Below are 27,448 nucleotides of genomic sequence, written 5' to 3'. Positions count from 1 at the left end.
AATATGCTTATTTTTACCTGTTAAATCACAAATAATAGGTGAAAATTACATCTTACATATTAAAATACTCAGACGAATCACCAATGTCCAAAACTTAAATCTAAACTAAACTCTGAACTCTGAAGTAATGAAGTGTCAAATTGTCAAGTGACTAAGTTAGCTTCGAGTGTACTAAGTACTGACCATAGATAATCTAGTGACTACACGTACGTAGTTGTACTGTGTAGCAAGTAAAGACTGAGGAGTAAACAATCTATTTATTATGATATATCAATTTATAGCACACTATAGTATTGGCAGTAGGTAGGTATAGGCCGAGAGTAGCAGGTGACACAGAAGTGTAGACATGACAGCTGACACCTTGGGTATAAAGTCGCAACTCGCAAATGAGTATTGAACACGTCAAAGTAGAATTTTTGTTATCATTCATTCTGTTGTAAATTGTGATTGTGCTATGAAATGTTTTGAAAATGCATTTGATGACGAAAATATTGTTTTGTAGTGCCTAGCATTTCTCTAGACATATACCTGTTAAAAATTTATTAGTGGCGAATATTAAGAATTTAGATGATTGTAAAAATGAAAGCTCTCGTGGCTGCTGCTATTAGCCTTGCCCTTACAACTGTTGTAATCGGCAATGCATACTACCAGAAAAAGCAGTTTTATCCTTCCGTTGTGTACCTTACGAATTCGAATCCTAGTATGGCTGTAAGTAGTTAGTACCTGAAGCGTAATTATTGCGTGGTTGTAATTTTATTTCACTGTTTACCATATGTTTCAGGTAATGTATTTGCAGGCTCTTATATTTGTTCTACTAATTGGTAAAGTTATCAGGAAAATATTCTTTGGTCAGTTGCGAGCAGCAGAATTTGAGGTAATGAACAATGATGTTACGTTAATTATGTTTTGAATTATTTGGTATTATCTACATATTACTTTTATCTTTTAGCATCTCATAGAGAGGTCTTGGTATGCAATAACAGAAACATGTTTGGCCTTTACTGTATTTCGAGATGATTTCAACCCTAAGTTTATTGCATTATTTACAATATTACTGTTCCTGAAAGCATTTCATTGGCTAGCTGAAGATAGAGTAGATTATGTGAGTACTTTACATTTTATTATACCTTATTCTGAAGTAAACTAATTTTTAAATGAAGCAAATATTCTATTAATTATTTTTTTTGTATATTTTTGTGCACTCGAATTTCACAACAAAATCTATAGTGAACTGAATACCATGGCTGGTAATACTGTGGACCAATAAGAATCCAATTTGAAGTGGCACACTTATTTGCTTTATGAACTTGACAACCTTGGTTATTCAACTTTAATAATAGCAAATTGTCTTGACTTTAAATCATATCTTACAGTAATAAAATTGGTTAAAGCATACTCAAATTTAAAATAATTTTGTTTCACATTCCTAAGCAACATGTGTCTAAGTCCAAAAAGTTATTAAAATGACACATAGTACAATTATATAACTTGAGCATAAAGTAATGTAACCATTAACTAATTTAGGGCTGTTCCCAGAAACTCATACTGTATTATTAAAAAAAACAGTGTAAAGTTACTCCAAGCTTAAAACTTTTTGTCTTTATCTTATGTTTGTCACTACATAATTACATTACAGGGAGAAGTAATTTTAAACTTAGAGTAACTTTATATTGAGTTTATTAAAAGGCAAATAAAGTTGTGGTTGTGGGACAACTTGGATGAATAAAATCATGTTGTGATTTCGTAATGAGGTAATTTTTTACATGCACAAGTGATGGAAAACACAGTCGAATTTAGTGAACCTTTCCATTTACTACTCGTATTTGAATGTTATGTTTTTACTTATTTTAGGTATTTATTGGATGCTTCTTTGTTTTCACTAAATTTGAAAACATGTAACGGTTATATGTTTATTTGTAGATGGAGAGAAGCCCGGTTATTGGGTGGTTGTTTCATGTGAGAATATTGAGTTTACTTCTGTTGCTGGCTCAGGCAGATTTCTACTTTATACATCATGCATATCAGTTTACAATACAGAAAGGGCCATCTGTGCAACTTGTCTTTGGATTTGAGTACAGCATTCTCTATATAATGATTATTTATATTTTTATTAAGGTAATAATGGATATTTGTTATAGAATAATAGTAAAGTACTCTGAATTAAGGGAATATAAATTGAATGAATTTTATGTATGGTGTTCTCTTTATGAAAGGTCACATTCACCACACACATGCACTTCCAGGTGTTTGTACCATATTTTTTATTGCAATAAATACTTTTTCATTCATATATTGGTATACAAACTCTGTAACACTTTTTGAGAAAGGATACTTTTTAGGTCTTGTAGAATTTAGTTTGACATTTCTTATATTCTACACTGATGTGTCTATACTGTGTATGTCATAGTATGGACAATTTTGTCAAAGTTGTTATTGCCAATCTAAGACAAAGATATTATGTTGGAACCAGTAAATGTTATACATTCAATAATACCATGGGTTAATTAATATTATTAATTGTATTTTTCCTCTCTTCAAAAAGTGTAACCGAAAGCAATGCCTTTCATATGTGTGTGGGAGGTGTTTCCAATTCATATTATGTTTGATTGTTTGACACTTTTATGGTTATAGAATATACAGTGAGGAAAAAATGCAAAATAGGTGCACAGTAGATCAAGATGTTAGAAATAGCCAGAACTTATGATGATGTACTTCTCTTAAAGACTATAGTGGTCTCTTTTTTTCACGGCATTAAGGGACGAGACAAGCATGACGTTCTGCTGATGGTAATTGATACACCCTGCTAATTACAATTCAGTGCCACTTAAGATTTTCGAAAAACCCAAAAATTCATAGTGACACTACAATTGCACTCGTCCTGTTGAGACATAACATGTTAAATCTCATTTTCCCAGTCATTCCATGATAACAGCACCCTTCAAACCGAAACATAATAATGCTTACACTTTACTGCTTCACAGCAGAAAAAGGTGCCATTGTGGCACCTTTAATCTAGCCGGCATCCTGTGCAAAAGAGCCTCCCACTGTTTCAATACTAGTATTCATTTAACCATAATCACCTTAAACATAAGTATTAAAGATTATAAATAATCTGTAAAGTAATAATGAATCTGTTAAGTAATAGGGAATTTAAATGTGCTCCTGAAATTTATTTTTATTTTAGTACTTGCTGCATACTGTCGACTCCCGTTGGGATGCACCGTGGGAGAGTAAAGCTGCCGTTTTACTGTACACTGAATTAGCAATCAATTTTTTCAAAGTTCTACTTTATGTTGGTTTTGTTGCTGTCATGGTTAGGATATACACTCTGCCACTATTTGCCTTCCGGCCAATGTATGAAACAATGAGGTTAGTCAAATGTATGTACACACTAGATATTAATGTGTTTGAAAGTATTTTTGTCACTTTTCAATTCTTGTTGGACTAGATGTTGTGGAGTTATTATTCAAATTTGTTTATACAAATTAAATATGAAGCAACATCGGTTGTATCAAGAATCCTAAATCACACTACAAATGTAAGGGCATATTACTAACTCTAAGGTATATACTCATTAAAAAAACATATTATATAGGTGGACATAATATGGAATACAGGGACACATATATAAGCCCAGTAATTTGTTATTTTTTTTTTAAAGTGATAAAACACTCACTTCTGGGATTCATTACAAGAATTATATTTTGAAAACAAAGTTTATTAACTACCTCCTGCGTTCCGTCCGGGCGCTCTTCCACTGAGCCAACCGTTCGAGTGACGTATCGTTGATCAATCTTGTATGTCTTGTTCAAATCTCATTAGGCCAGTAATTTCATTAGCTAGTTGATTACGCATTATTGCTTGGCGCCAGAACAAAGTCGCCGCGATTGTTCCACTTGATGTGATACAAAAAAATCTTATTTAGGTTTTTTTTTTTAAATGAAAATTAGGGACGAGGCGAGCAGGACGTTCAGCTGATGGTAATTGATACGCCCTGCCCATTATAATGCAGTGCCGCTCAGGATTCTTGAAAAAACCCAAAAATTCTGAGCAGCAGTACAACTGCGCTCGTCACCTTGAGTAATTTCACTAGCTACGGCACTCTTCAGACCGAAACACAGTAAAGCTTACACATTACTGCTTCACGGCAGAAATAGCCTCCGTTGTGGTTCCCATTATCTAGCCTGCATCCTGTGCAAAGAGCCTCCCTCTGGTAAATATTTTATATATACTGGTAAAGTGTAGGTATTATTATTTTGACCAAAAACACATGTAACACGGACTTATACTATAGTGCCATTAAGTTATGGTTAAATGTAATATAAGATATAACAAAAGAAACACGAGCGACAACTTATCCGGATAAACCCCATAGAAGCTTTCATGGTATTTTATTACATATTTTTCTTTTAACCAATAAACAAAAAAAGAAAACAATTGAAACATATTCTTGTTTATGCTTTTAAGGAGTTTCAAACGAGCATACAATGATGTGGTACTCTCACGCCGCGCTATCAGGAACATGAATACGTTGTACCCGGATGCTACCACCGAAGAACTGGCAGCAGCTGACAACGAATGCATTATTTGTCGAGAAGAGATGCTTGGAGGTATGTGCTCTAATAAACAGATTATTTTTTTAATTAGCTTGCGGGAAAATATACTTTATTTATCTAGTGACAAGGTTTCTTATTAAGGCCCATCGCAGACGACAGGCTATCCGTGACGCAATTTTTAGTCTGTGATATTTAAACATATAGAATTACTAGCTGCCCCGATAGACGTTGTCCTGTTGATAATAAAAAGACGTGTGGCACTCGGGGACTGCCGCGGTATTGTATAGCATTTTTTATCAACTTATGCAATTATAATTATTTATTTATGCAGTATTTTTTTTGATAAAATTAATTAACAAAAAAAAGCAAACGGGCAGTGAGTAAAAAAGCATACGTGTAACCGCTGTTCCACGGCAACTGTAATGACCGTGGCGAAATATCTATATAGATCTAGTAAGTAAGTGTTAGGTTATTTTCGTTACGGAATTTCTGGATTCGGTCTCCACGCTCAAGGCCCGCGATAGAAGCTATGCAATAGGTTAAAAAAATACTGTTTTATAGGAATTTGCCAATAATATTTCGAAACATCAAGAATTATTTCGTAAAAAATGCTCCCTGTTGTTATAATGAAATTGTTTCACAGCGGAACTGTCAAGACGTCCGTCACTAAATTCTCTCATAGAAAATATGTCCATACAAAACAAATATTGAAAATAAGAATAATTATGGGTCCCAAGTCGAAATAAAAACTATCCTATCTCTCAAGTTGGACCAAACTGCACTCCATGGAGTAATCCCCATTAAAACCCGTTCATTAGTTTAGGAGTCCATCGCAGATATGCAGTAACGCAGATGTGGGAAGACGCACAATTTAGTTTGTAGTTCGCAGTTTCTAGTGATTGACGTGTATCATAGCGCTAGACATCGATGTATCGATGTTGATACAAGAAATAGAAAACAGACCAGCACTGTATGATACATCTGTGGCAGAGTATCATGACAGAAATTTAAAAAAGAAATTGTTGGATGAAGTGTGCAAATATATTTGGACCAGTAGGAAGCTCCTTTGCACCGGATGCCGGCTAGATTATGGGTACCACAACGGCGCCTATTTCTGCCGTGAAGCGGTAATGTGTAAGCATTACTGTGTTTCGGTCTGAAGGGCGCCGTAGCTAGTGAAATTACTGGGCAAATGAGACTTAACATCTTAGTCTCAAGGTGACGAGCGCAATTGTGGTGCCGCTCAGAAATTTTGAGTTTTTCAAGAATCCTGAGCGGCACTGCATTGTAATGGGCAGGGCGTATCAATTACCATCAGCTGAACGTCCTGCTCGTCTCGTCACTTATTATCATTAAAAAAAATATATAGTTTTAGAACTGAATGTTGAATATGAAACAGTCCCTTTAATAATCTCTCTGAAAGGATAGGATGAACCCGAAATTCTCTTTTTATTCTTCTTTTTTTTTATATCTGAAGTACGAAATAATACACCACAATCTCTGTACATCCCTACAGTTCTGCCGACAAAATGTGCGAAAGTGTGCGTTGAGTCTGTGAAATATCTGTATCTGTATCATCACTACCTCATCTACATACGCTGTCAGCGAATCTAGTGTTCATCTTCTATCTACGAATAAAATACTTAGCAAAAAATTTCGGATGAACATAGACTATATACTGTTACGTCGAATGTTTGCGAGAATTCTTGACCTTGGGTACCTACGTACCTAGCTGTTATTGTAAACAGAGTAATAAACAAAAACCTGTTGTTATTCTTTCGTGTTTATGACTATACGTTTCAAGAACAATAGATACTTTCCCTTGTGGAAATAAAAGCACCCTTGGTTCGTTAACGCATTCAGTAACTGAGCGATAAAGTGTACATTCGTCAGCTATTAATACAAGTGTGTTATTGGTACATAGTAACAAATATATTACTGACTGCGACGTATAATTTATTTGCGGAATTATACTGGTGTTTTCAAATACAAATTCAAATATTTTTATTCAAAATAGGATTTAAAATCCACTTATTGAACGTCAAAATCTACCACCCATTCAAAAGAGACTGCCTCAGACCTGAGAAGAATGGGCGCAAGAAACTCAGCGGGCATTTTTTTTAATATAAAATATGGATTACAATGTGATATCGTACAATAAACATTTATAATTAAAGAGCCTGAGGGTGTTCGCTTTATTCCCAGTCCGTGGTGTCATTAAGAAAATCGTTTATGCTATAATAACCTTTCCCACACAAACGTTTTTTAACAATTCTTTTAAATTTCGTAACACATTTGTTTTGTACATTTTCTGGGATCATATTGTAGAAGCATATACATCGCCCAACAAAAGACTTACTAACTCGACCCAACCGAGTAGTAGGCATAACAAGTTTATGTTTGTTCCTCGTGTTAACATTATGAATGTCACAGTTTTTAGAAAATTCCTCAATGTGCTTATGAACATACAAAACATTATCAAAAATGTATTGAGAAGCAACAGTCAAAATGTTTGTTTCTTTAAATTTTTCTCTTAATGATTCTTTAGGACCTAGGTTATAAATAAATTTCGAACCCCGTAGTCCTGAGTTCTCACACGTACCACTATGGTACTATGTTTTGCGTTGTTATTTATATCGACGTATGTATATATGTATGTACATAGGCACATTAGTGAATTTGCTAGAGACTGTCATAACCATAATGTTAACACCAGGAAGAGACATAAACTTATAATGCCTACGACTCGGCTAAGTCGACTTAGTAAGTTTTTCGTGGAGCAATATGCTTTTACAACAAGATCGTAACATAGATCACTTTCTTCACAATACCACAGATTGGGAATGGAGCGACCGCCCTCAGGCTATTAAACAGTAAGTTTTACTGTACGATACTACAATGTAACAATATTATTGTGCAAAAAAAAAAAATAAGCCCGCTGAGTTTCTTGCGCCCGTTCTTCTCAGGTCTGAGGCATACCTTTTTTAATGGGTGGTAGTTTTTGACTTTCAATAAGTGATTTTGATATCCTATTTTGAATAAAATGTTTCAATTTAAATAATAATAATGATATTGACACACTTTTTACACAAATTAACTTGCCCCATGTTAAGCATATATAGCCTGTGTTATGGGTTACAAGACAATGATATATTTAATACAATATACTTACTTAAACATACATAAATACATTTAAACATCCATGACTCGGAAACAAACATCCATAGTCATCATATAAATGCTTGCATCTACCGGGATTCGAAACCGGGACCTCTAGCTTAATAGGTAGGATCGCTAACCACTCGGCTATACAGGTCGTCTTGAATATTAACGCAATAACCGGTTTCTAAACTTTATTAGCACATTCATATAATATTTATTTCTTCTTGTATGTATGTCCATGTAGCGCCGTAAATGGCGAAGTCCCTAATCTAAGCGAAAGTTTTACTCCAATGCAAAAACAATCTACAAGATCGTGGAGTATAAAATAATATTTGAAAATTATTCGAACATTGTATGCATTACATAATTCCAGTCTCGTGCCCGATTTTGGCGAGACAACACGTCCTGAGGATGCCTCGTGTAGAGGCGAAACACGTGTCGAATTGTTTTAAAAAATGAAATTGGCGGAATTAACACTAAAGGAAACTTAAATCATTTGTATAATTATGGATTTCCGCAAAGTAACGCCTACTTCATTTTTTTTTGCATTACATAAACAACAAAAACTGCAATACCATCCGTTGAAATTCATTTTTGGTGTGGAACCTTCTTACAGTATGTTGCTCTTCCGCCTTTCAACAAGGAAATAATATCGCAACAGTGTTATCGACCACAACAATATCTGAGAATATATTAATACGTTGTTAAGAAGTAGGAGTAAATTTAAAGTTAATTCCGCCAATATTTGTCTTTAAACAATTCGACGCGTGTTTCGCCTCTACACGAGGCATCCTCAGGACGTGTTGTCTCGCCAAAATCTGGCACGAGACAGAATTAGCACTAAAGCAAACTCAAATCATTTGTATAATTATGGATTTCCGCAAAGTAACGCCTACTTCAATAAATTTTCAAGAAGTAGGAGTTTTGTATATCAATATAAGGCTGGGCACTAACTAGCTTTATCAATAATATACATGTGAAAGTACCGGTTGAGCAAACACTGTGTTGCGCCATTTGACAATTTTTAGATGACGTCATAACTTTAACTGTGAACCGTAACCGTGCAATCTTCGCTGATGTAAAATAGCGACCTAGCGTTTCAAAAAAATATTCGATATTGACTTGATAGTTCACTTTTTAACTTTTACTATGCCAAGGTATACGATGGTGCAACGCATTACGCAGTTTATGTTAAAGTCAGCGATACTGTTAATGTTAAATTTGACTTAAACCTTAACTATAACAGCTAGTATGATGACACCCAACCTTAGTCTACTTGATTGTTTTTGAAAATCTATTACACTCTCATAAGAAAATAATCAATTAATAACATAAAATCACATTGCATATGAGTTGTTGGGACTTGAAAACTGTAGTGATAGACTAGGTTTAATATGTTGACTCTCGAGGGGGATAAAAACTACACTTTCGGAACTATGGTAAATGAAGACTAGGGTAGCTTCTTATTTCGTATTTCGATTTTGGTAATAGGGCTCCTGTACTTGTACTCTAACTTATTGAGATCGTAACAATATTAAGAACCGCGTAAGTATACCTACCCTCTTATAATTCCTCTGGTGTTGCAAATTCAAATATTTTTATTCAAAATAGGATTCAAAATCACTTATTGAACGGCAAAAACTACCACCCATTCGAAAGAGACTGCCTCAGACCGGAACTAAAAAGACATTGGAATCGAAGTGACAAAGTCACGGTGTTTTTAACGGTGACAGTAAAATAACGTTTTCCCCCATGACTACTTATTACGCTATCAAAGAGTAAACGAGCGATAAAACAATTAATAAGTCTTAATTCATAGTTTTTTTTAATAACGCGAGTGTTACACCTTTATATAAAACACTTTTTAAAGGATTAAAACGCGTGTTATTGTAACTGTTTTAACATTAGATTTTTGCGTTATTATTATTTTAGTTTACTCAACGTTTCAAGATCTTTTCAGATCTCGTTTTGAGGGGAACTGTAGATAATATGAGTCAAGATAGTATTTGTCACAGGTAGTTGTCATTATGAAGTTTAGCGCCATATATTGCCTCGGAGGTGGTATTTGCTATAGACAGATGTTTTTTGGCAAAATTTACTGACAATGTCCTCTTCTTTGGTATGTGCAGTTCTGGGTTTTAATTTAGATATTACTAACTATCTCTTTTCTATTTATTGTAGTTGTATTATACAATAACTTAACTAAATTGAATATTATAATGGATGGGAAATATTCGGTACACAAATAAAATTTTATGAACGATGCGGGGCTCGAACCCACGACCTCTGGCGTTCCGTGCCAGTGCTCTCCCAACTGAGCTAACCGTTCGAGTGACGAATTGTCATAAATTTTTGTATGCTTTGTTCAACTCTCGGGTTATGGCTAAATATTTACCCCCTTATTCATAATGGTCCGCTAACTTTAAACAGCCGCTTAGGAGTGTTTTTTCTCATCCTGACTTAGGTCAATAGAAGAAGACAGAGTGAGAATTAGCAATGCTTTAAGTTAGCAGACTATTATGAATAAGGGGGTAAGTAGCTATAATACGGAATAACCCTACCCTAGTTTTGTTATTATCACTTTTGGACTGGCTCCCGAATTTAAGCAGATTTTAAGACGTATCCGCTTCAAAATGAATTTCACGTTTGTTTGCAAATACTTTCCGCATATTTACGAACTCCGCAGTAGCAACAATAATTTTACGATAACATCGCACTACAAAAATACCACTCGATAAGAATTTCTTGTTCGACACACAGTGATAATTGGGTGTAATAAATACAATTTTATAATACCATTAATGAGGTTTATGTACTGATGAAGTGTTATTAGTAGCGATGACAGTAAACAATTTGGAATACTTGTTTACAGTGGAGAACATATGAGACGCCATTTTTAGATACTATTCGGTGAGAATTGTTTATATTATTGTTCTTATACCGATAACATAATCACGAAGCCAATTAAAATGAATAATGACACAGTGGTATTGCACTGAATATTATCTTATGTCGTAGTTGCGTTGTTTTAAAGTGAAATTACTAAGAAATAAAGTTTAATATCGTGAATTGGTCAATTTTATTATTTAGTTCTTATTTGGTACTGTAGTATCATAAAGTTGTGGGGTAAATAATCAGTCATTTTATATATTAAAGTAAGGTATTTGTAACATTTAAGTTTAACTTTTTGTTATGTTTTTAAAGTGATAATCCTCACTTCTAGGTACACAGTAATATAATTTTAAAACAAAATTTTATGAACGATGCGGGAGTCGAACTCTGCCAAGTGTGCTAACCGTTCGAGTGATGTATCGTCATAAAATCTTGTATGCTTTGTTCAACTCTCAGGTTGTGGCTTCATCTACAGGATCTACTTTACAGTTGATAACCTGATACGTCACTCGAACGGTTAGCTCAGTTGGCAGAGCACTGGCACGGAACGCCAGAGGTCGTGGGTTCGAGCCCCGCATCGTTCATAAAATCAGTCATTTGGATTACCCCATACCGTCGCAGTTAAAAACACAATGTATCCGTACTAATATTTTAAAAAGTTTAAATATTTTTTGAAACTATTCATTTGATTTCAAAATTGTTTTCAAAAATGTTTATAATTAAAAGTAGATTTGATTTCTTCCACCTGAAATCTGATTTCTATTGCCTCTATGAAAATGTAGCTTTGTCCAAAATGAATTTGATGAAAAATATTCTGGTAGTTAACACGTGAAATAGAAACAAAATCACTTTCGTACTGAGTAAAATTTATAAATGACGTATAAAATTAGTTACACAAACAAAATTTTATGAACGATACGTCACTCGAACGGTTGGCTCGGTTGGAGAGAGCGCTCGCACGTAACGCGATAGGGTTCGAGTCCCCGCATCGTTCACAAAATTTAGTTTTATTTGTGACTGTTTTAATACCCTGAATGATATTTGTCAGGCGCCAAGAAGCTGCCGTGCAACCACATATTCCACGCGGCGTGCCTGCGGCTCTGGTTCCAGCGACAACAGACGTGCCCCACGTGCCGGCTCAACGTGCTCCGCGTGGCCCCCGACGCCCCGGCTAATGTCCCCCCCGCTCCCAACGTCCCCCACGCGCCTCCTAATCCCGCCCCGCACGCCCCTAACATGCCCCCGCCACCCGGCCCTCCGCCCCCACCCTTCCCCAACATGCCACCGCCACGTAAGTACTTATTGTATTCTTAGACACACAAGAAAAATTTCAAGACGTGACGTCACCTCTCCCCACTTGCAGCGGACAGACCGCTATATAAGCGGTAGCAGAACAGTTGGTGACCATTACTTCGTCGTTTGTCGTCGGACTGTGAACATCCTCACCGAAACTCTGCCCGTTTTCGTATTGTTTGTAGTGAGTAATTATTTAAATTGTGTTGACAGTGACAGGGTGAAGACGTCTATGAAAAGCGACGATTCCCTACCCAAGCGTCGACAGTCGACACATTTTCGCTACAACCGTTGACTAGTTAGGACGTTACTCTGCCCGATTTCTATTCGAATATTAGTCATAGTGTTGTTTGAAATTTATTCTTAGAAGCTTAAACAATCTAATTCATTTAAAAGTTAATTATTTCGATGTTAGCTTGTTTGTGAATTTTAGTAGGTGTTATTAAAATTTGTCACTTGTTATAAAAAAAAACCTGTTTGATCTTATTTCCTAATTGTATAGTATTTTCTTTGATTAACGCGAGTGTTACACATTTTTATCTACACCCATGCTTGAAAACCTCTATTAAAGATTCTGAAACAGTTAGCTTATTGCCAACAATAAAACACCCAATGTCCTAATATATATATAACCATTACACCATTCAAACAAGTGTTGTAATGTTGTAACACTGAATTTAATAACAACACTCCTTATTTTTTTTTTCGATCCCTTCATGCGCAAAGAGTTTCAACAGACAGCCACATTCTTATTGCTCGATGCTCGGTATTTATATGAATTTCAAAAAAAGAACATTTTCGTTTACAGGCGTTCCACACTACCAGAACGTCGCGCACCTTCAAAAAAAGTAAATTATCCCCGCCTTTTTTCTTCGATATTTTTGTTTTATACTTCCAAAAAATTAGCGATTCAAGTTTTGACAGCACATCGCCAGATATTTAAAACGCTGCAATGGAAATTACTACTAAATTAAATAATTGTTTCTTTAATATTTAGTTTATTTGTATATAATCAGTAATGGATGATATAAGGTTACTACTAGGACTGGCTGTTTTAATGTTAGCAGTAAGCTGTTTCAAAATCACTAATAGGATTCATATTATGGGTGTAGATCAAGTCCTGTATGATAGGTAATACTAATATTGATTGATAATTAGGTATTAAAACACTCATGTGATACTATTATCCCACATTCGTGTTTTAATAAACCTTATTACACAACAGTTGCTTAAATAACTAAAATAAAACACTTTTAAAGGATTAAAACGCGTGTAATTGTAACTGTTTTTACATTACATTGGGACTGCTGATGATGTTTTCATCTGCAGTCCACCTGAAAACGAGATCTGGAAAGGTCTTGAAACCTCAGGTTAACTAAAATAAAATGTAACTTTTTCTTAAAAAATACTTAAGGCTCTCTCAGAGCGCCATTTCTTTCCGAAGTGGTGATAGTGTTAGAATGACAAAGTAATCAATTTTGAGAAAAAAAATGCCTTTAAAGCCTCTTTATTTTGAACTGAAAACTTCTTCAGGTGCACGGAGCCGTACTCTCGGCTCTGTAACGCTCACTCGCAATTTAACCGATTTTAGTTGCTCGAGTCGACTAAGGGAATCTCGTTGGGTGAGCACAGTTGTATTTCCTCTAACCTTGCCTTAATGATGACTTCACTTTTGTCGTATGGCCTTAAATGAATTGTTAAGGCTCCTCCAATTTCTCTCGTTAGAAATTTTAGATGTTTTAGTGTGTGTGAAATTGTGGTTGCTCACAGGCATTTAAGAGTCTAGTGACTAGTATGCTTTGCAGTACTACTATAAAGTTATTGCCATTTTAATTTTTTTGTCCAACGGGTCGGCGATACCCTTAAATTTACTATATAATTCAATTTAACAACCCAACAGGTCTATTTAGCCCACAGACATGGATCCAAATCTATGTATGTGATTGAGCCCCTATTTCTTTCGCCTGCTCTGGGATTCAGTAAATCAAAAAATACGCAGCTCCTTATGTTTCCTTCTAGCCGTTTGGATCTTTAGCTGGTGCCATAATAATCCCCAATATAACACAAGCCCTGACTACGCGCATCAAGTTCGCCCCCATAACCCAGTATGAAGTCATCTTTCCATGGCATTTGCCATCTTTCTCTTGGGCGCTTCTCACCCAAAGGTACATACTACATATTTTGTCTTGTACCAGGAATCTTCTTGTGACATTTGACGACATCTGCGACTTTGTTGTTCTTTTCCTATCCCAAAAGATCAATTGAATCCATATTTTTTGCCTCTAAAGCTGTTTGGACCTTATCTGGTAGCCTAATACTAGCCTGGGTTACACGCCTCAAGTTCGCCCCCCATAACCTATTTGAAGTGATCGTCCCGTGGCTACTTCTATAATTGTCTTGCACCAACCAGGAATCTTCTTTTGTTATGCCTTTCACAACATCTGCGACTTTGCTTTTTCTTCTAGCCATTTGATACTTTTTCGGCCACTGATTGGCATACTGTCAGTTATCTATCTGCTACACTCTGGCCACCTGTATTTTGTTGATGTTTTCTTTTGTGAGCAACTAGGAGTCGGCACCATCACAGCAAACTTTTTTTTATTGAAGCAGATATACAACACCAGACAGCTATAGCAGGTCTGTTGCGGTCGGCAGTAATATGTTTGGCAAGAAGACTGCATTGTTTGACAAGCACTGGTTTCTGTCAATTGAGATAAAGTAGAAAAAAAATAACTGTGTTTGTATAGATAGTTTCAAAGGGATTTCTTGTTGTTTCTTCGATTACGGCACAATTGTAATGGCTATCTAGATGTTTAAAACTAGTTTGACGGCGGAAATATTCAGATGACTCGTGATTGATATCTAAATCGGTGACGTCACAGTTGCGAGTCGACGATCTCGGTTTCGAGGCAAGTGTCATTTTATCGCGCATGCAAATATTGATGCGGTTTTTAAATATTTATAGCTATGATGGCGTGGGGCATTGCGCACCCTCCCCCGCCGCGACCCGCGTCCCTGGCGACCCTTACCACAGAGGAGCTGCAGAGGATGGAGGGAACTGAAAGAAGACACATCGAGGCTCGCCTGCATGTATGGTCCCTTTAATATTCGGAGATTTTATCATTAAGAGCTTAGTTTGTACCAGCGGTAGTATGACACCACCAGGTAAGGTTATTGGAATCTTGCTGTATTAAATCCCAACCTTTATTGGATTGGATTATCGGTTAAGTCAAGTTAATAAATCTTTTTTTTTTGGAAAATGTATATGCTTTTAGAAGGAGATCCCAGAAAAGACGAGATTCAAATGAATTGTTGAAAAAAACTTGTGTGGCAAAGATTACTATAAAGCAATAGGCTTTCATAATGATACCATAGGTTGAGAATGGAGCCTCGGCCCTCAGGCTATTTAATAATAAATTTTACTGAAGATATTATGTTGGGATGAAACAAAAAAAACCCACTGAGTTTCTTGCGCCCGTTCTTCTCGGGTCTGAAACATAAATTTTCGCATTAGAATTCGAAGACCAAAAAATATTGCCATTTTTATGGATGATAATGAAACGCCAGAAAAACACAAGCGCGTTGCCGGCCCTTTTAAAAAGATAACGAGCGGTTTTTTGAAGGTACCCATGTCGTACAGTCCTGGAAACACCGCACAAGGAAGTTCATTCCACAGCTTTGTAGTACGTGGAAGAAAGTGACTTGAAAACCGCACTGTGGAGGAACGCCACATATCCGGATCGTGGGGTGATATCCTGATGTCTGGCGTGTCGTGCATTTGTATGTCACATAGTGTTGTGTGCGTGCATTGCTCAAAATGCAGGTTAACAGTCAACTTCATTTTTTTTTTCGATGTGTTCACATCTGCCACAGTATCTAGACGTAAAAGTAATTATCTAAATGATTTGAGTTTTCTTTAGTGTTAATTCCGCCAATATTTGTCTTTAAACTGTCAGTCTCTTGATTGAAATTTAATTGAGTCTCGTGCCAGATTTTGGCGAGACAACACGTCCTGAGGATGCCTCGTGTAGAGGCGAAACATGTGTCGAATTGTTTAAAGGCAAATATTGGTGGAATTAACACTAAAGAAAACTCAAATCATTTAGATAATTAAAGATTTCCGCAAATGAACGCCTACTGCAATAAATTTTCGTATAAGTAATGTAAGGTTAATAGGGACATAACCCACCTCCTTCCCATGGTCTTACCGACCTTTCGGTCATTGGTATCGACCGAAACAACGGAAGATATACCGGATTTGAGGTCCGGCACATTTTCTTAGGTTAGTTAGGATGTTATTTGTTAGTAATATAAGGTTAGTATAAATGTGTGTGGTGTTTACAGTTGCTGCGTGAGATCCAGGCGATGCTAGACGCGTCTGTACTGTTGATGCAGCAGTACTCCGCCGTCGTGTCGCACCTGCCGCTCAACTGTGCCAATATCGCCACGCAGACCGACCCCAAGTGAGTTGTTGTAAACCTGTTGGAACTTCATAAAGCCCGCTCGTCACTCACGCAAGAGATGCGAGACACGAGATTTTTTTTTTATGATAATAAGACACCTTCTACAATAATATTCGCGGGTTTTCGAACTGTTCACCGATTTTGTCGATTCTTGTCGCGAGAAAAGACGAGAATTTGCATTGTCTTCACACTCGTATGTTTCTTAGTGTCAGTAACGTGCAAAGAGAATTTAAACACTACGTTCAAGAGACGGGAGTGCCATACAAAATAATGAGATATGTCGCTTGTATTGTATTGTACTAAATCTTGATACCAACATAATCAACTAATGACGAAATATCAGAGTTGCCAATATAATAAATATATAGGGTTGGAATCAATACATAATTTATTATCGATAAATTAACTAATAATAATAATATATATATAAATTAATATGAATAATGTCTAATTTTAAGGTTCTCTTTTGTTAATTTGTTATTGACCTAAGCAAAGCAATCTACCTAGTTTAAACTAAGGGATACGTTCTAAGGGATCTCAAAGAAAATAACAATTAACATAATTAATATTTAATAATTAGTTTTGTTTTGCGTTGTAGTTTCGGCTGAGACAGTCTTTGGTATTCGTTTTTCAGATGTTGCAATAAAGTCGTAGGCAAGGGTCCTAAATCTGAAATTAATTAATTATTAAATATTAGCAGAAGTTAGTTAACCCAAATTTTTAGGCTTTAAATATTTTTTTGCACATCATAATCACAATATAATAAAAAGGATTTTAAAGGTTAATAATCTTATAAAATATTTTTTGATCAATAAACTTATTAATCAAAAATATAGATACCATAAAAATGAAATAAAAATAAATTTAATAATAATTTAAAATAAAATATCGACAATCGATAAAAAAAGTGTCAAACACTACAGATAGGTTTATAATATTATAATTTTTATACTTGATGAATTAAATCAATACTCTATCACTTTAATCATTCTTTATTAGCTTATTATTTATTCATAAGTTCTTACCTTTCTTTATCCAAAAAGAATTTAGCCATGTAAATTCTCTTACTCCCATCTGACCAGCCAGATGTAAAACCACATATTTTACACATTTTTTATTACATGGTATAGCTTAGAATGTCTTACGCATTAATTATATAAATAATTAAGCACATTACCCTGAATAATACACGAATAAAGTAAAAGAAAACGAAAATTCGTAACAAAAATTGTTAACAGTCACTTTTATTTTTAACGAATGACATGTCACATGACACTCAGACCAAAACAAATAAAAGAGTCGAATATATGTTAGAGCGAGACAGCGTTTGCCGCCATTATTTTTAGTGCAATGCCATACATATTCGAGTTTATTAGAGAGTTGCGCCAGGCTGTTAGCGAGCGACTTGCTGTATTTACTGAGCATTAATTTTGAAGATCGAACTAGATTTGAACGTTCCTTGAATATTTTCTGTGGTATATAAGTTTAACAGATTATAAAAATTAAGTTAACGTTAGCACCTTGATGGAATTACCTTATTAGGATGTCGGCTAGATTATGGGTACCACAACGGCGTCTATTTCTGCCGTGAAGCAGTAATGTGTAAGCATAACTGAGTTTCGGTCTGAAGGGCGCCGTCGCTAGTGAAATTACTGGGCAAATGAGACTTAACATCTTATGTCTCAAGGTGAAGTTGTAGTGCCACTCAGAATTTTTGGGGTTTTTCAAGAATCCTGAGCGGCACTGCATTTTAATGGGCAGGTCGTATCAATTACTATCAGTTGAGCATCCTGCTCGTATCTTCCCTTTTTGTCATAAAAAAAACATAAAAATGTCCTTAATTATATTTAATTTTATAATTGCAGCAGATCAGAACCATCGCCAGCCCCCATACCAGTCAAGGTGACCCCAAGTAGTTCCAACCTTACACCCACACCGGCTAACGTGACCCCGAGTAGTTCCAACATCACACCCACCCCGGCCAAGGTGGCCCCGAGCAGTTTCAACATCACACCCACCCCGGGGCCGTCCACTAGCACTGATGGCTTTGTGGATGATTTTGATCAAGTGGAACACATAAACACGGAAAGTGCTCAGAGGTAGGTTGCATTAACATCATTGTATACACAATGATTTCACAATATCTTAAAGGCTGAGTGAAAATATTTTGAAAAAATAAATAAAAGAACCTAAAGATTCCTGTATATAATAATGTTCATTTTAAGGCATGGATTAATGTTATGGAGTAATTCAACAAATTACCGAATACTTATTTTTTTTTCTTTTGACAGAACAGTGTCTGTCCGGTTAGCTAGTATACTTTAGTAGTGATCGTGTCTGTATAAATGATAGATTCTTTAATACATACATATTTCCATGTTTTAATCTAGACTAAATATTTTAATGTCAACTTAAGAAAAAAAAAAACATTTTTATATAATTTGCTAAGATGCTGGTATATTCTGTAATTTTCTGGTTTAGCAGTGTGGGTGTACGTTTGCCATTCCTTGAAGTAAAAATAAAACCAATCACCAGAAATAAGTATATAAACAATACATTTCCCGCCCATATTAGTGGCAACTAGAGAACTTATGGCATTTGTTTGTTAATTAATTAATTAAATTACCAAGTCGTAGAAAAATTATTTTAAATTTCAAATATGGAACTTACCGCGTAATTGTTGCGGTTTATTAAGCTCAAAGAAGTTTGCGCTAAGTTCACACTGGCTGTTTAGAAAGTACCATGGCCGCAGCATTTTGTTTAATTAGTTATTTTTTTACATAAAACTCTTCACGGCAGTTCTATTTTTAAAGTTCATTCCTGCCCTTAGGTGGGAAGTAATTTGTTTTTTTTCCCTCTCTATGGAGGGAAGCAGCATTTTCCACCCAATAATCAGATCAAAACATTACTTTCCGAGTATGAGCAATGAAAAATACCATTTCATTTTATTCAAGTGAAACTTCTTGTTTGACGTACGAGAGAAATTTTATAGCATCATCGTCACGATTTTCGGTTATGCGCCATCTTGTTTTTTCTGACATTTGTGACATTTTATTCAATAACAACATTTCACATGTGCTAATGTTACCTTTTATTTCTTATATTCAATTAAATTAATAAGTAATTAATGATGGTGTGTTAAATATATCTCTAAATGTAAATATTGTTTCAGTAATGGTGAGGACGCGGATGCCCGAGAACTAAGAAGACGGCGGTTACAGAAATTCAGTTTAGACTAAGGATTGAATTGAACTCGATAACATGATTCGTATATTTTTGATTGTATTTGTACAAAGCGTTTTGGTATGTGTAAACTTATGTATGTTAATCGAAAATAAAATGTATTTATGTTCTTGTAAATATGAGTTATACGCATATGAATACATTTATTATATAATTATTTTTTCTTCACACATTAGTTTTTAACTAGTCAAGGAAATAAAAAATAAAGTAAGCTAAATTATTTAATACACTGTTTCTATAAATTTCAACCGTTTGTATTAACAATTGTAAAAGGCGTTAATGTAACCGTATACTTTTGGGTTGTAATTATCTAAAGATGGCATGCCGCTGAAATAACGACTCGAGTCGTACAATATTTGATCATTTTTACAATACCATATATTCTTTGTGCCATCGTTGCCATCAACGTTTAATGTATTCAGCTCAAACACTCCAAAATGAAAGCGCTTCCCATCTGTTTGAATGCAGTTCAAATGAATAGGCTCATGTAAATCTTTTACGTCTTCCTGAAACACAATAGTTACTCAAATTATTTATATTTTAAAATTGTATCATGTGAGCAATTTTATAAAATATTGGGTAATCAAACCAATATGGTTCTATTTTATAACTAGAAATGCAAGATGTCCACCAGATTATAAGTAGTACATACATTCTCCCCACTAGAAAGATGCTCAGATTTTTTTAACTTCAAAGAATTTTATGTCAAAAATGAACTATTGATTTATAGTATTTTAAGCAATAGTTGTATAATGAGGGTCAAGCAACACGAGTGTTGTTGGTTGCGATGTAAATCGCAGGCGAACATCGTAATGAATGACGCCACGAGCGTTTTTTGATCTAGTTATACAACATGTCGCATACAATACTTTTTCTACGACTAGGTAATTTTAAATAAAACAGACAAATAGCACAAGTTTTCGCCCCCCATTTGTCCCTTAAGTGGGCTGGAAATGGGAAAAAAATACATACTTTGGTTGGACGTTGTGAGTGGTTTCATTCTTCCTTCCAGAAATGGCAAAGGTACAACATCCAATGCGGGAAAATTTAAAATAACAAAATATAACTAGTATCTTGGCAAATTATATTAACATGTATTTTTTTTCATAAGTTGATATTAAAATGTCTATTCTAATGATTTAAACATAAAAATCTAATTTATGTAAGACATATTACCTAATATGTCTATGAACCTACCATACCTAACCTTTATTGGGTTGTCTGTTGCACCAAAACAATTGTGCTTTTTTTAGGCCATAGAGTATAGACTTTTTCATAGACTCAATAAAGTATGTAGTTATAAGTACTAATAAGTATGTAGTTATACTGATTGTGGCTAAGAAATCACTGATAAAGTAGACGACTAGAAAAACTTCATTGTGCAATTATTTTAAATATGATACTACAAAAAAAAAGTGCTTAGTATGTAGGTGCCTAATCGGTCGGCAACACTTGCACACATGGTGTGACTCCTTTTGTGGTGCAAGAGCGTATTGTAGGCGATTGTGATCACTTGCCACCATTGCATCCTAACACATCTGATAACGCCATGTGAAACTGATCACAGCATGCAATAGACTAAAAAAGAAACTGAACTAACAACTGTAAACACCATACACTATAATGTTCTTAAGGTAACTGGTGTATAGACGAACAAAGCGTTCAAGAGAGAAGAACATCTTTAACAGAGGTACAGCAAGATAGGAAACAAATCTATTAATTCTGTAACCGATTCTGATTGATAAGTTATAAGAATTCAGCTATGCTTGGCATCTTACGGTTGTGGCTTACTTGAGATAAAAATCGTAACTATCGTTGACTTTTCTGTCCCAATACACTTATAGAAGGTAACTCACCTTATCCGTACACGATAACTTATAATGATAAGTGATAGAACTTTGTATGGAAATTGCAATTCACGCGTCCCAATTTAAGGCGAAAAGAAAGACTTATCGGGTGTATTGGGACAGCTTCAGATTATATACAGCTAATTACTTACATTAGAAGGTAGTAATTTATCCCTAGACTAGTAATTTATCTCTGTAGACAGTATATTGGGAATGGCCGTAAGTGTTTTGTACATTAAACCACTAGCTAACACATATACTGGCAAATCAATATTGGTAAGCCATTATGGGGCTGTCAGGTTGTCTATATATATAAGATATATGGTAAGTACAACATACCCCATAAAGTTGTTTGGCAAATGCTGATGCCACGGTGAATGCATGAGTCAAGGATCTTCCAAGGATTTGTGCTGGTGTGACAGGTGTTTCATAAATGTTGTTAACTTCAGTCTCATTGAAATGCAGCCAGGTGGTGTGGGGGTACTTTTTTAAAACACTTGGTAGAATGGCTTAAAAAAAAACAATAATTTTTACAATAACAGTCTTACCAAATACAGATAAACAAGAGGCTGTGTCCTAATACACCGAGCGAATCTAGAAAAAATACCATGTCAAAATAACCATTTCACTGCATCTGTAATGGAATATGTTACCAAAGACCTACCAATTAGGCCACTCCAATAGAGATAGGTATATTTTATTATATGATCACTCAATTAACAGACATCATCAATTGTTATTAAATATTGACCGAGTTCATGCAATGGCTAATAGCTAATCAGATCTCGTTATTTCCACATCTACTCTCTGCTTAGCTTCGGTGGAAATGGATCATGGGGAGAGGAGAAGTCCCATTTTTTTTTATATTGTGCCGCCATAGAGCAAGCGGCGCGGCAGAGCGGAGATGTGAGATGGCTGTCATCGGGCGGCCGGTCGTCATGGCGTTCGGGCAAATTAAGTTCCTTCCGTATTTTTTACTGACTTTAGTAATTTAGCGACGTGTTTTAACGCAAAAAAAAGAGGAGACTCCAAACATATTCTTATAAAAATACATTAATAACTCTTGTATACATAATATAGTTGGTAACAAATTAAAGTATATTTTCACTTTTAGTGTTTGTTGTTTTGTCGGTATTTATTTTATTTTTTATAATATTGTCAGTAAAACTTTCAATATGTGACTTGTCAGTTGACTGATGTCGAGCTCTCACAGCTCACAACCCTTCCCTGCTAAGCATCTTCTCTCATTTTTGGTGGAAATAACCTGACCGCTTCGGGGCTAATCTCCTCTCCTCTTTGGTGGAAACCCGGTGTAATGGAAATCATGGAACATCCTTTTTTAAAAATTAAAATTCCATTCTTAAAAACTCCATCCTGCACACCACCTTCTCAACTCTCTAGAATTGCAGGCATAGCAATAGCAAGCTATGAGCTGGGGCATTATCTTAATAAACCAAAAAAAAATTTACTCCATTTCTCAAAAATTAAGTAATGCAGTTTTGAATTTGTCCCACATATAAATAACCACTAATAGTAGCTATATGATCAAGATATTCTATCATGACCGCTTCACTATTCCAGAAAACGGGTCCAAATTTGCAGATGATGGTAATTTTGTCAAAGCCATGTCCATGCATGATAAAAAATTGAGATAAGGGGCATGTTATGGGGCTGCAGGACGCATGCATACATATATTGAACACAAAGTGTGTTGTATGCCCAGCGCTTATGTCATCCACAATCCATAGGAATGGACTATAAGAAGCTTCATTTATAAAGACAATAAATAACTTTATTATATGTTACAAGAACTAACATAATAATATTACTTACGATATCGACTCTTCTCTTCATAGAAATGCTCAGGAGGTAATGTGACAGTGTGCTTTACAGGAAAAAGATCAGGTATCTCAATAAATGGCACATCGCTAGTGTCCAAATCATGTTTCAGTGGCTTATTGCTTGTCACCAATATATTTGAAACATCTTGGAACTGGATCAATTCTTCTTCTTTATCAAACACAGATCTGTGTTCAACATTATTTATTACATACTTGTTTTGTGTGATGTCTATGTCACTACTCTTTTCAATTAGTTGTATCAATCTGTTTGTTAAAATTTCACTGAAAAATGTTATGAATATAAGTAAATTGCTGTAAGGGAACTTCGATTAATTAAATTACTATAATATTAATATAAAGTGCCTATTTTATGCGCTTTCGGAATAAACTATTTTATTCATTTCTAATTATTATCTTTATGTCTTATTGACATAAAATTTCCAATAACCTATCAATAAATGAGTTCTGTAATTTGATATTGTTTTTTGATTTTTATGGAACAGGAGGACAGATGAGCATATGATTGACAAAATGTTAAATGATCAAAACCATCAACATTCTCCTTAAACAGCAGAGGGATCACAGGTGTACTTCCCGCCTGGGAGCCATGCCATGTCAACATAGAAACATGTTGGAAGGAAGCACAATCCACAGTTTTATTGTATGTGGAAGAGAGTTCCTTGAAAACTGCTATTTGAATAAACACCACACATCCAGCTAGGAAGCTATCTTAATTTGTGGTGCAGAATAAGAGAGCTAGCATGAAAGGGGTGTGGTAAGAAAATGAAGCCAGAGAGTGAAGTTCAACCTACAAAGCACTGACTTATATAAATGTAGGCATGAATAATATAATGATAAATTATAAGAGTGAAGATTTATAATTCAGCCTCTATAAACAGAGGGAATTTAAAGCAAGCATGTCCTAAAGCCTCTAACTTGGCAGTTGTTTGGCTATTGGATACTGGTGCAAAGCAGAGTGTGATCAAAACCTACAGTTCTTAAATATATGACAGATTTATTGTCACAAATTTTTGTTAAGAGTTTTTTAAGTTTTCAATAAATAAGAAATATAATATTACTTTCTCCTTCTGTCTGTGATTCCTAATATTCTTGGAAAGTTGTATGCAGGTCTTTCTTTGTCCTTTTTTTTTGGTAATTTTTTCTGTTCAGTATCAAAGACATTTGCACTTAAAATAGCCTTTTTAACACCTTCGTGAATAGCTTTGGGAGCAGGTAGTTCAGCTAATTCTTCTATTCTGCGAGGTAGTTGATCTTCTGCAATAATTGTTTTGGTGAGAACTTGGGCCTGATTAATCCCTTCCAACAAAACATTAGTACTTTTCAATGTCAGACATGGTCTTTCCTTATATTCTGGATGATTTTCATTTAATGGAAGTGGAGGTTCATATGCTCCAATGACAGAGATTCTGAAACAACACAAAAGTAGTTGTAAGTTTTCACTAGTAGTTATTATCTTCCTCCATTTATTGTAATTGATATTAACCTGTCAAAAGTCCTTGGTTCTTCCTTTATAAACTCCAATGCATCTTCCACTTTAATTCCCTTTTCTTTTAAATACTTTTCTACGCCTGTATCAATTGGTACGCGGCTGCCTTGAACTAGCCAATGTTTTTTGAACATAAACCCAATATGTTGCCTATATAAGACTCGTGAAAGTTTCATTTTGATATGATTTTTTTGTAACACGTGATATCAATATATGTGTATATAAATAGAATGAATTTCATTAAATCATATTCGACAATATTCTCTTATTAAATAATTATTTGATGTACATATTTAATTATTTACGTTTGTTAGATAAAATTTAAGGTTATATTCAGACTTAGACTGAGAATCCAGAAAATATTTACTTTATCTTTTGACATTGACATTTATGTACGAAGAGAAACTAAACAAGAACATAAAACTGCCATAAAGTTCAGCTTCACTATTAAATAATAGGTTTAATTCTATTTGAACGCCCTGTTTTATGAAAGAGTAATAATTAAGGTCCTTAATAATTATGCATAGAAGATAAAACGAAAGAGCGTCTGCGCCTAACTAACTTCGTCGGGGATGTCTCACTACCGGTCATTACTCATTACGTCAAAATATACGGTGATACATTTCATCAGTTCTCGATTTGCAGATGTCCATCGATGTCGGTTTCTACTCCCCATCATACAACTACATTGCTTTTATGTTAGGTCTGGTGCACCATTCAATTGCGATACCTCTTTTACGAATTATCACAGATTCCTATTTGACCTGCTTTTTGCTGCCGAAATCCAGAATCAATAACACGCAACATAAGATACATCAAATTGCAGCGAAGCTGTACCTTCTCTACGAGAAAAAGGAGTAACTGATTGTGAATCTCATTGAAATTTTTTTTTAAATAATTAAGATATCCCATAGCATTTAGTTAATTGAGAAACGCTGGAGCTTAACTAGTTGATAATTAGTGTCAGCAGCGGAATCAAGGTATAAATATATAATTATAATATAGGAAGACGCCTAGCCTAGGAGGGGTCTGTGAGTGGACTAGGTCAAGTGATAGACTACAGAAGCATTTCTCATTTGGGTGCGATGTTAGAACAAAGATTTAACATTAATTATAATATTAATATTAGGTAACATTATTTCAAATTTATTGATTATTTTCTCAACAGTGTTCCAAAACTTCGTATGAATCGGATGTGCACCATTACCACATCACGTAAAGAAAATAATTTTATTAATTCAAATTCCCACTTTAGTAGTCCACCACTAAGATTGATTTAAAGTTGTTCTTAGTTTTTTCTTATATAAGAGCGGTAATTAATGGAAGTAGGCGTTATTTTGCGGAAATCCATAGTGATTCAAATGTTGTGAGCCTTCAGACTCGTGCCAGAATTTGGCGAGTCAACATCTCCTGAGGATGCCTCGTCTAGAGGCGAAACACGTGTCGAATTGATTGAAGACGAATCTTAGCGGAATTCACACTTAAGAAGGCTCACAACATTTGAATATAGGAGGATTTATAATTTTTTATAATTATCTATATGGGTCTGAATGCCTCTATAACAGATTCTCGATGTTGGTCAAGTGACGTCAGATATCCTAAGTCTGGTAGCAATCGTACCCTCCATAAAACTATGCGCTCATTCAAAAGAGCTCTTTGCTTATTATAGGTACGGGAAAACAAAAATACCGCATTCTAGTGAAATTACTGGGCTAATGAGACTTAAAGTGTCTAGCACAATAAATGCGATGCTTTCAGAATTTTGTGTATTTCAAGAAACTTGAGTGGGACTGCATTGTAATTAGGCATATATATGTATCATAAAAAGTATTATCCTACCAGGTTTCTGGACAGATCTATTTGCTTAGCGATTCAGCATTATTACACAAGGGTTAGCAGATGGCAGGTGATTACTATTTTCCATGGTTCTTGCAATACCTAAGGATATTATGAGTAGATACCTAGAACGTTGCTGGTTTTTATGGTTTTATATGCGCTTTTTGAAGGCAACCTGGCATTCCAGGTTGACCCACAATGACCTGAAAATAAAGCGCAGCAATGCTTATTTCATAGTTTGGTTGTACACGTAAGATACAAATGGTGCACATTTGGATGGTAAGGATACTAAGTTGTGCCGTCTAGTGCGTTCTGTTATGCGTGATTCTCGGAGAAGCTTTTTAAAAAACAATTTTATTTATTTAACGAGCATTTATTTAATTTAAAAACGAGTGTCGAGGATGGATGCTCGGAGCGGACTGGATGTGAGGATGAGAGTTGAATAAAGGAAATGTGTAGGATGCTGAGTAAGATGGAAGAGGATTGCACTGTAACCTAGAGCAACGGTATAACAGTTCGTTCGCGTTGTATTGGAGTTCAGTCAGAGTCGTGACCGTATTATTTGGGCACTTTTTTGTAGCACAATTAGACTTGGTGATTGACACACAATTGGCTAAGGAGAAAAGTGTGCTTATGCTGTCTTTAATCACACTTTTGCCGTTTCGCTATTAGACTGCGAATTATATTTCCATATGTATAGAACGTCATTGATTTCTCGCTTCAATTTATCCTTCTAAAATGAAAATATCTAGAATACCATAGTAATTATTTTGAAACCTGCTATAATCGAGTTTTTATAATAGTTCGT

At 35.0% G+C, this 27,448-nt stretch overlaps 2 protein-coding genes across 2 annotated transcripts; one reads left to right on the top strand and one right to left on the bottom strand.

The window, feature by feature from the left end:
- Nucleotides 1–389: 389 nt before the first annotated feature.
- On the top strand, nucleotides 390–19,726 carry LOC126972535 (E3 ubiquitin-protein ligase synoviolin). The gene is made up of 11 exons (XM_050819367.1): nucleotides 390–708; nucleotides 782–874; nucleotides 950–1,102; nucleotides 1,921–2,115; nucleotides 3,185–3,369; nucleotides 4,468–4,610; nucleotides 11,659–11,901; nucleotides 14,869–14,993; nucleotides 16,248–16,366; nucleotides 18,232–18,465; nucleotides 19,539–19,726. Exons 1-11 carry the CDS (start codon nucleotides 568–570, stop codon nucleotides 19,603–19,605), a joined length of 1,698 nt encoding a protein of 565 aa, XP_050675324.1. The 5' UTR covers nucleotides 390–567; the 3' UTR covers nucleotides 19,606–19,726.
- Nucleotides 19,727–19,817: 91 nt separating this feature from the next.
- LOC126972550 (39S ribosomal protein L37, mitochondrial) lies at nucleotides 19,818–25,153 on the bottom strand. Its single transcript, XM_050819397.1, has 5 exons — nucleotides 24,802–25,153; nucleotides 24,377–24,724; nucleotides 23,290–23,579; nucleotides 21,796–21,965; nucleotides 19,818–20,115 (listed from the first exon to the last, which is right to left on the bottom strand). Exons 1-5 carry the CDS (start codon nucleotides 24,978–24,980, stop codon nucleotides 19,867–19,869), a joined length of 1,236 nt encoding a protein of 411 aa, XP_050675354.1. The 5' UTR covers nucleotides 24,981–25,153; the 3' UTR covers nucleotides 19,818–19,866.
- Between the last annotated feature and the right edge of the window lie 2,295 nt (nucleotides 25,154–27,448).

The sequence above is a fragment of the Leptidea sinapis genome, chromosome 26, assembly GCF_905404315.1.
Source record: "Leptidea sinapis chromosome 26, ilLepSina1.1, whole genome shotgun sequence".
NCBI lineage: Eukaryota > Metazoa > Arthropoda > Insecta > Lepidoptera > Pieridae > Leptidea > Leptidea sinapis.
This window is presented reverse-complemented; position numbering and strand designations above follow the sequence as displayed.

What these genes read in the sequence shown, in the direction of transcription:
- LOC126972535 (XM_050819367.1), top strand. Translation starts at nt 568, where the DNA reads ATGATTGTAAAAATGAAAGCTCTCGTGGCTGCTGCTATTAGCCTTGCC. An exon ending in TTATTTATATTTTTATTAAG is followed by an intron (nt 2,116 to 3,184) that starts GTAATAATGGAT and finishes TTTTTATTTTAG; the next exon opens with TACTTGCTGCATACTGTCGA. An exon ending in CCCCAACATGCCACCGCCAC is followed by an intron (nt 11,902 to 14,868) that starts GTAAGTACTTAT and finishes AAATATTTATAG; the next exon opens with CTATGATGGCGTGGGGCATT.
- LOC126972550 (XM_050819397.1), bottom strand. Translation starts at nt 24,980, where the DNA reads ATGAAACTTTCACGAGTCTTATATAGGCAACATATTGGGTTTATGTTC. An exon ending in ATCACAGACAGAAGGAGAAA is followed by an intron (nt 23,580 to 24,376) that starts GTAATATTATAT and finishes AACATTTTTCAG; the next exon opens with TGAAATTTTAACAAACAGAT. An exon ending in TGAAGAGAAGAGTCGATATC is followed by an intron (nt 21,966 to 23,289) that starts GTAAGTAATATT and finishes TTTTTTTTTAAG; the next exon opens with CCATTCTACCAAGTGTTTTA.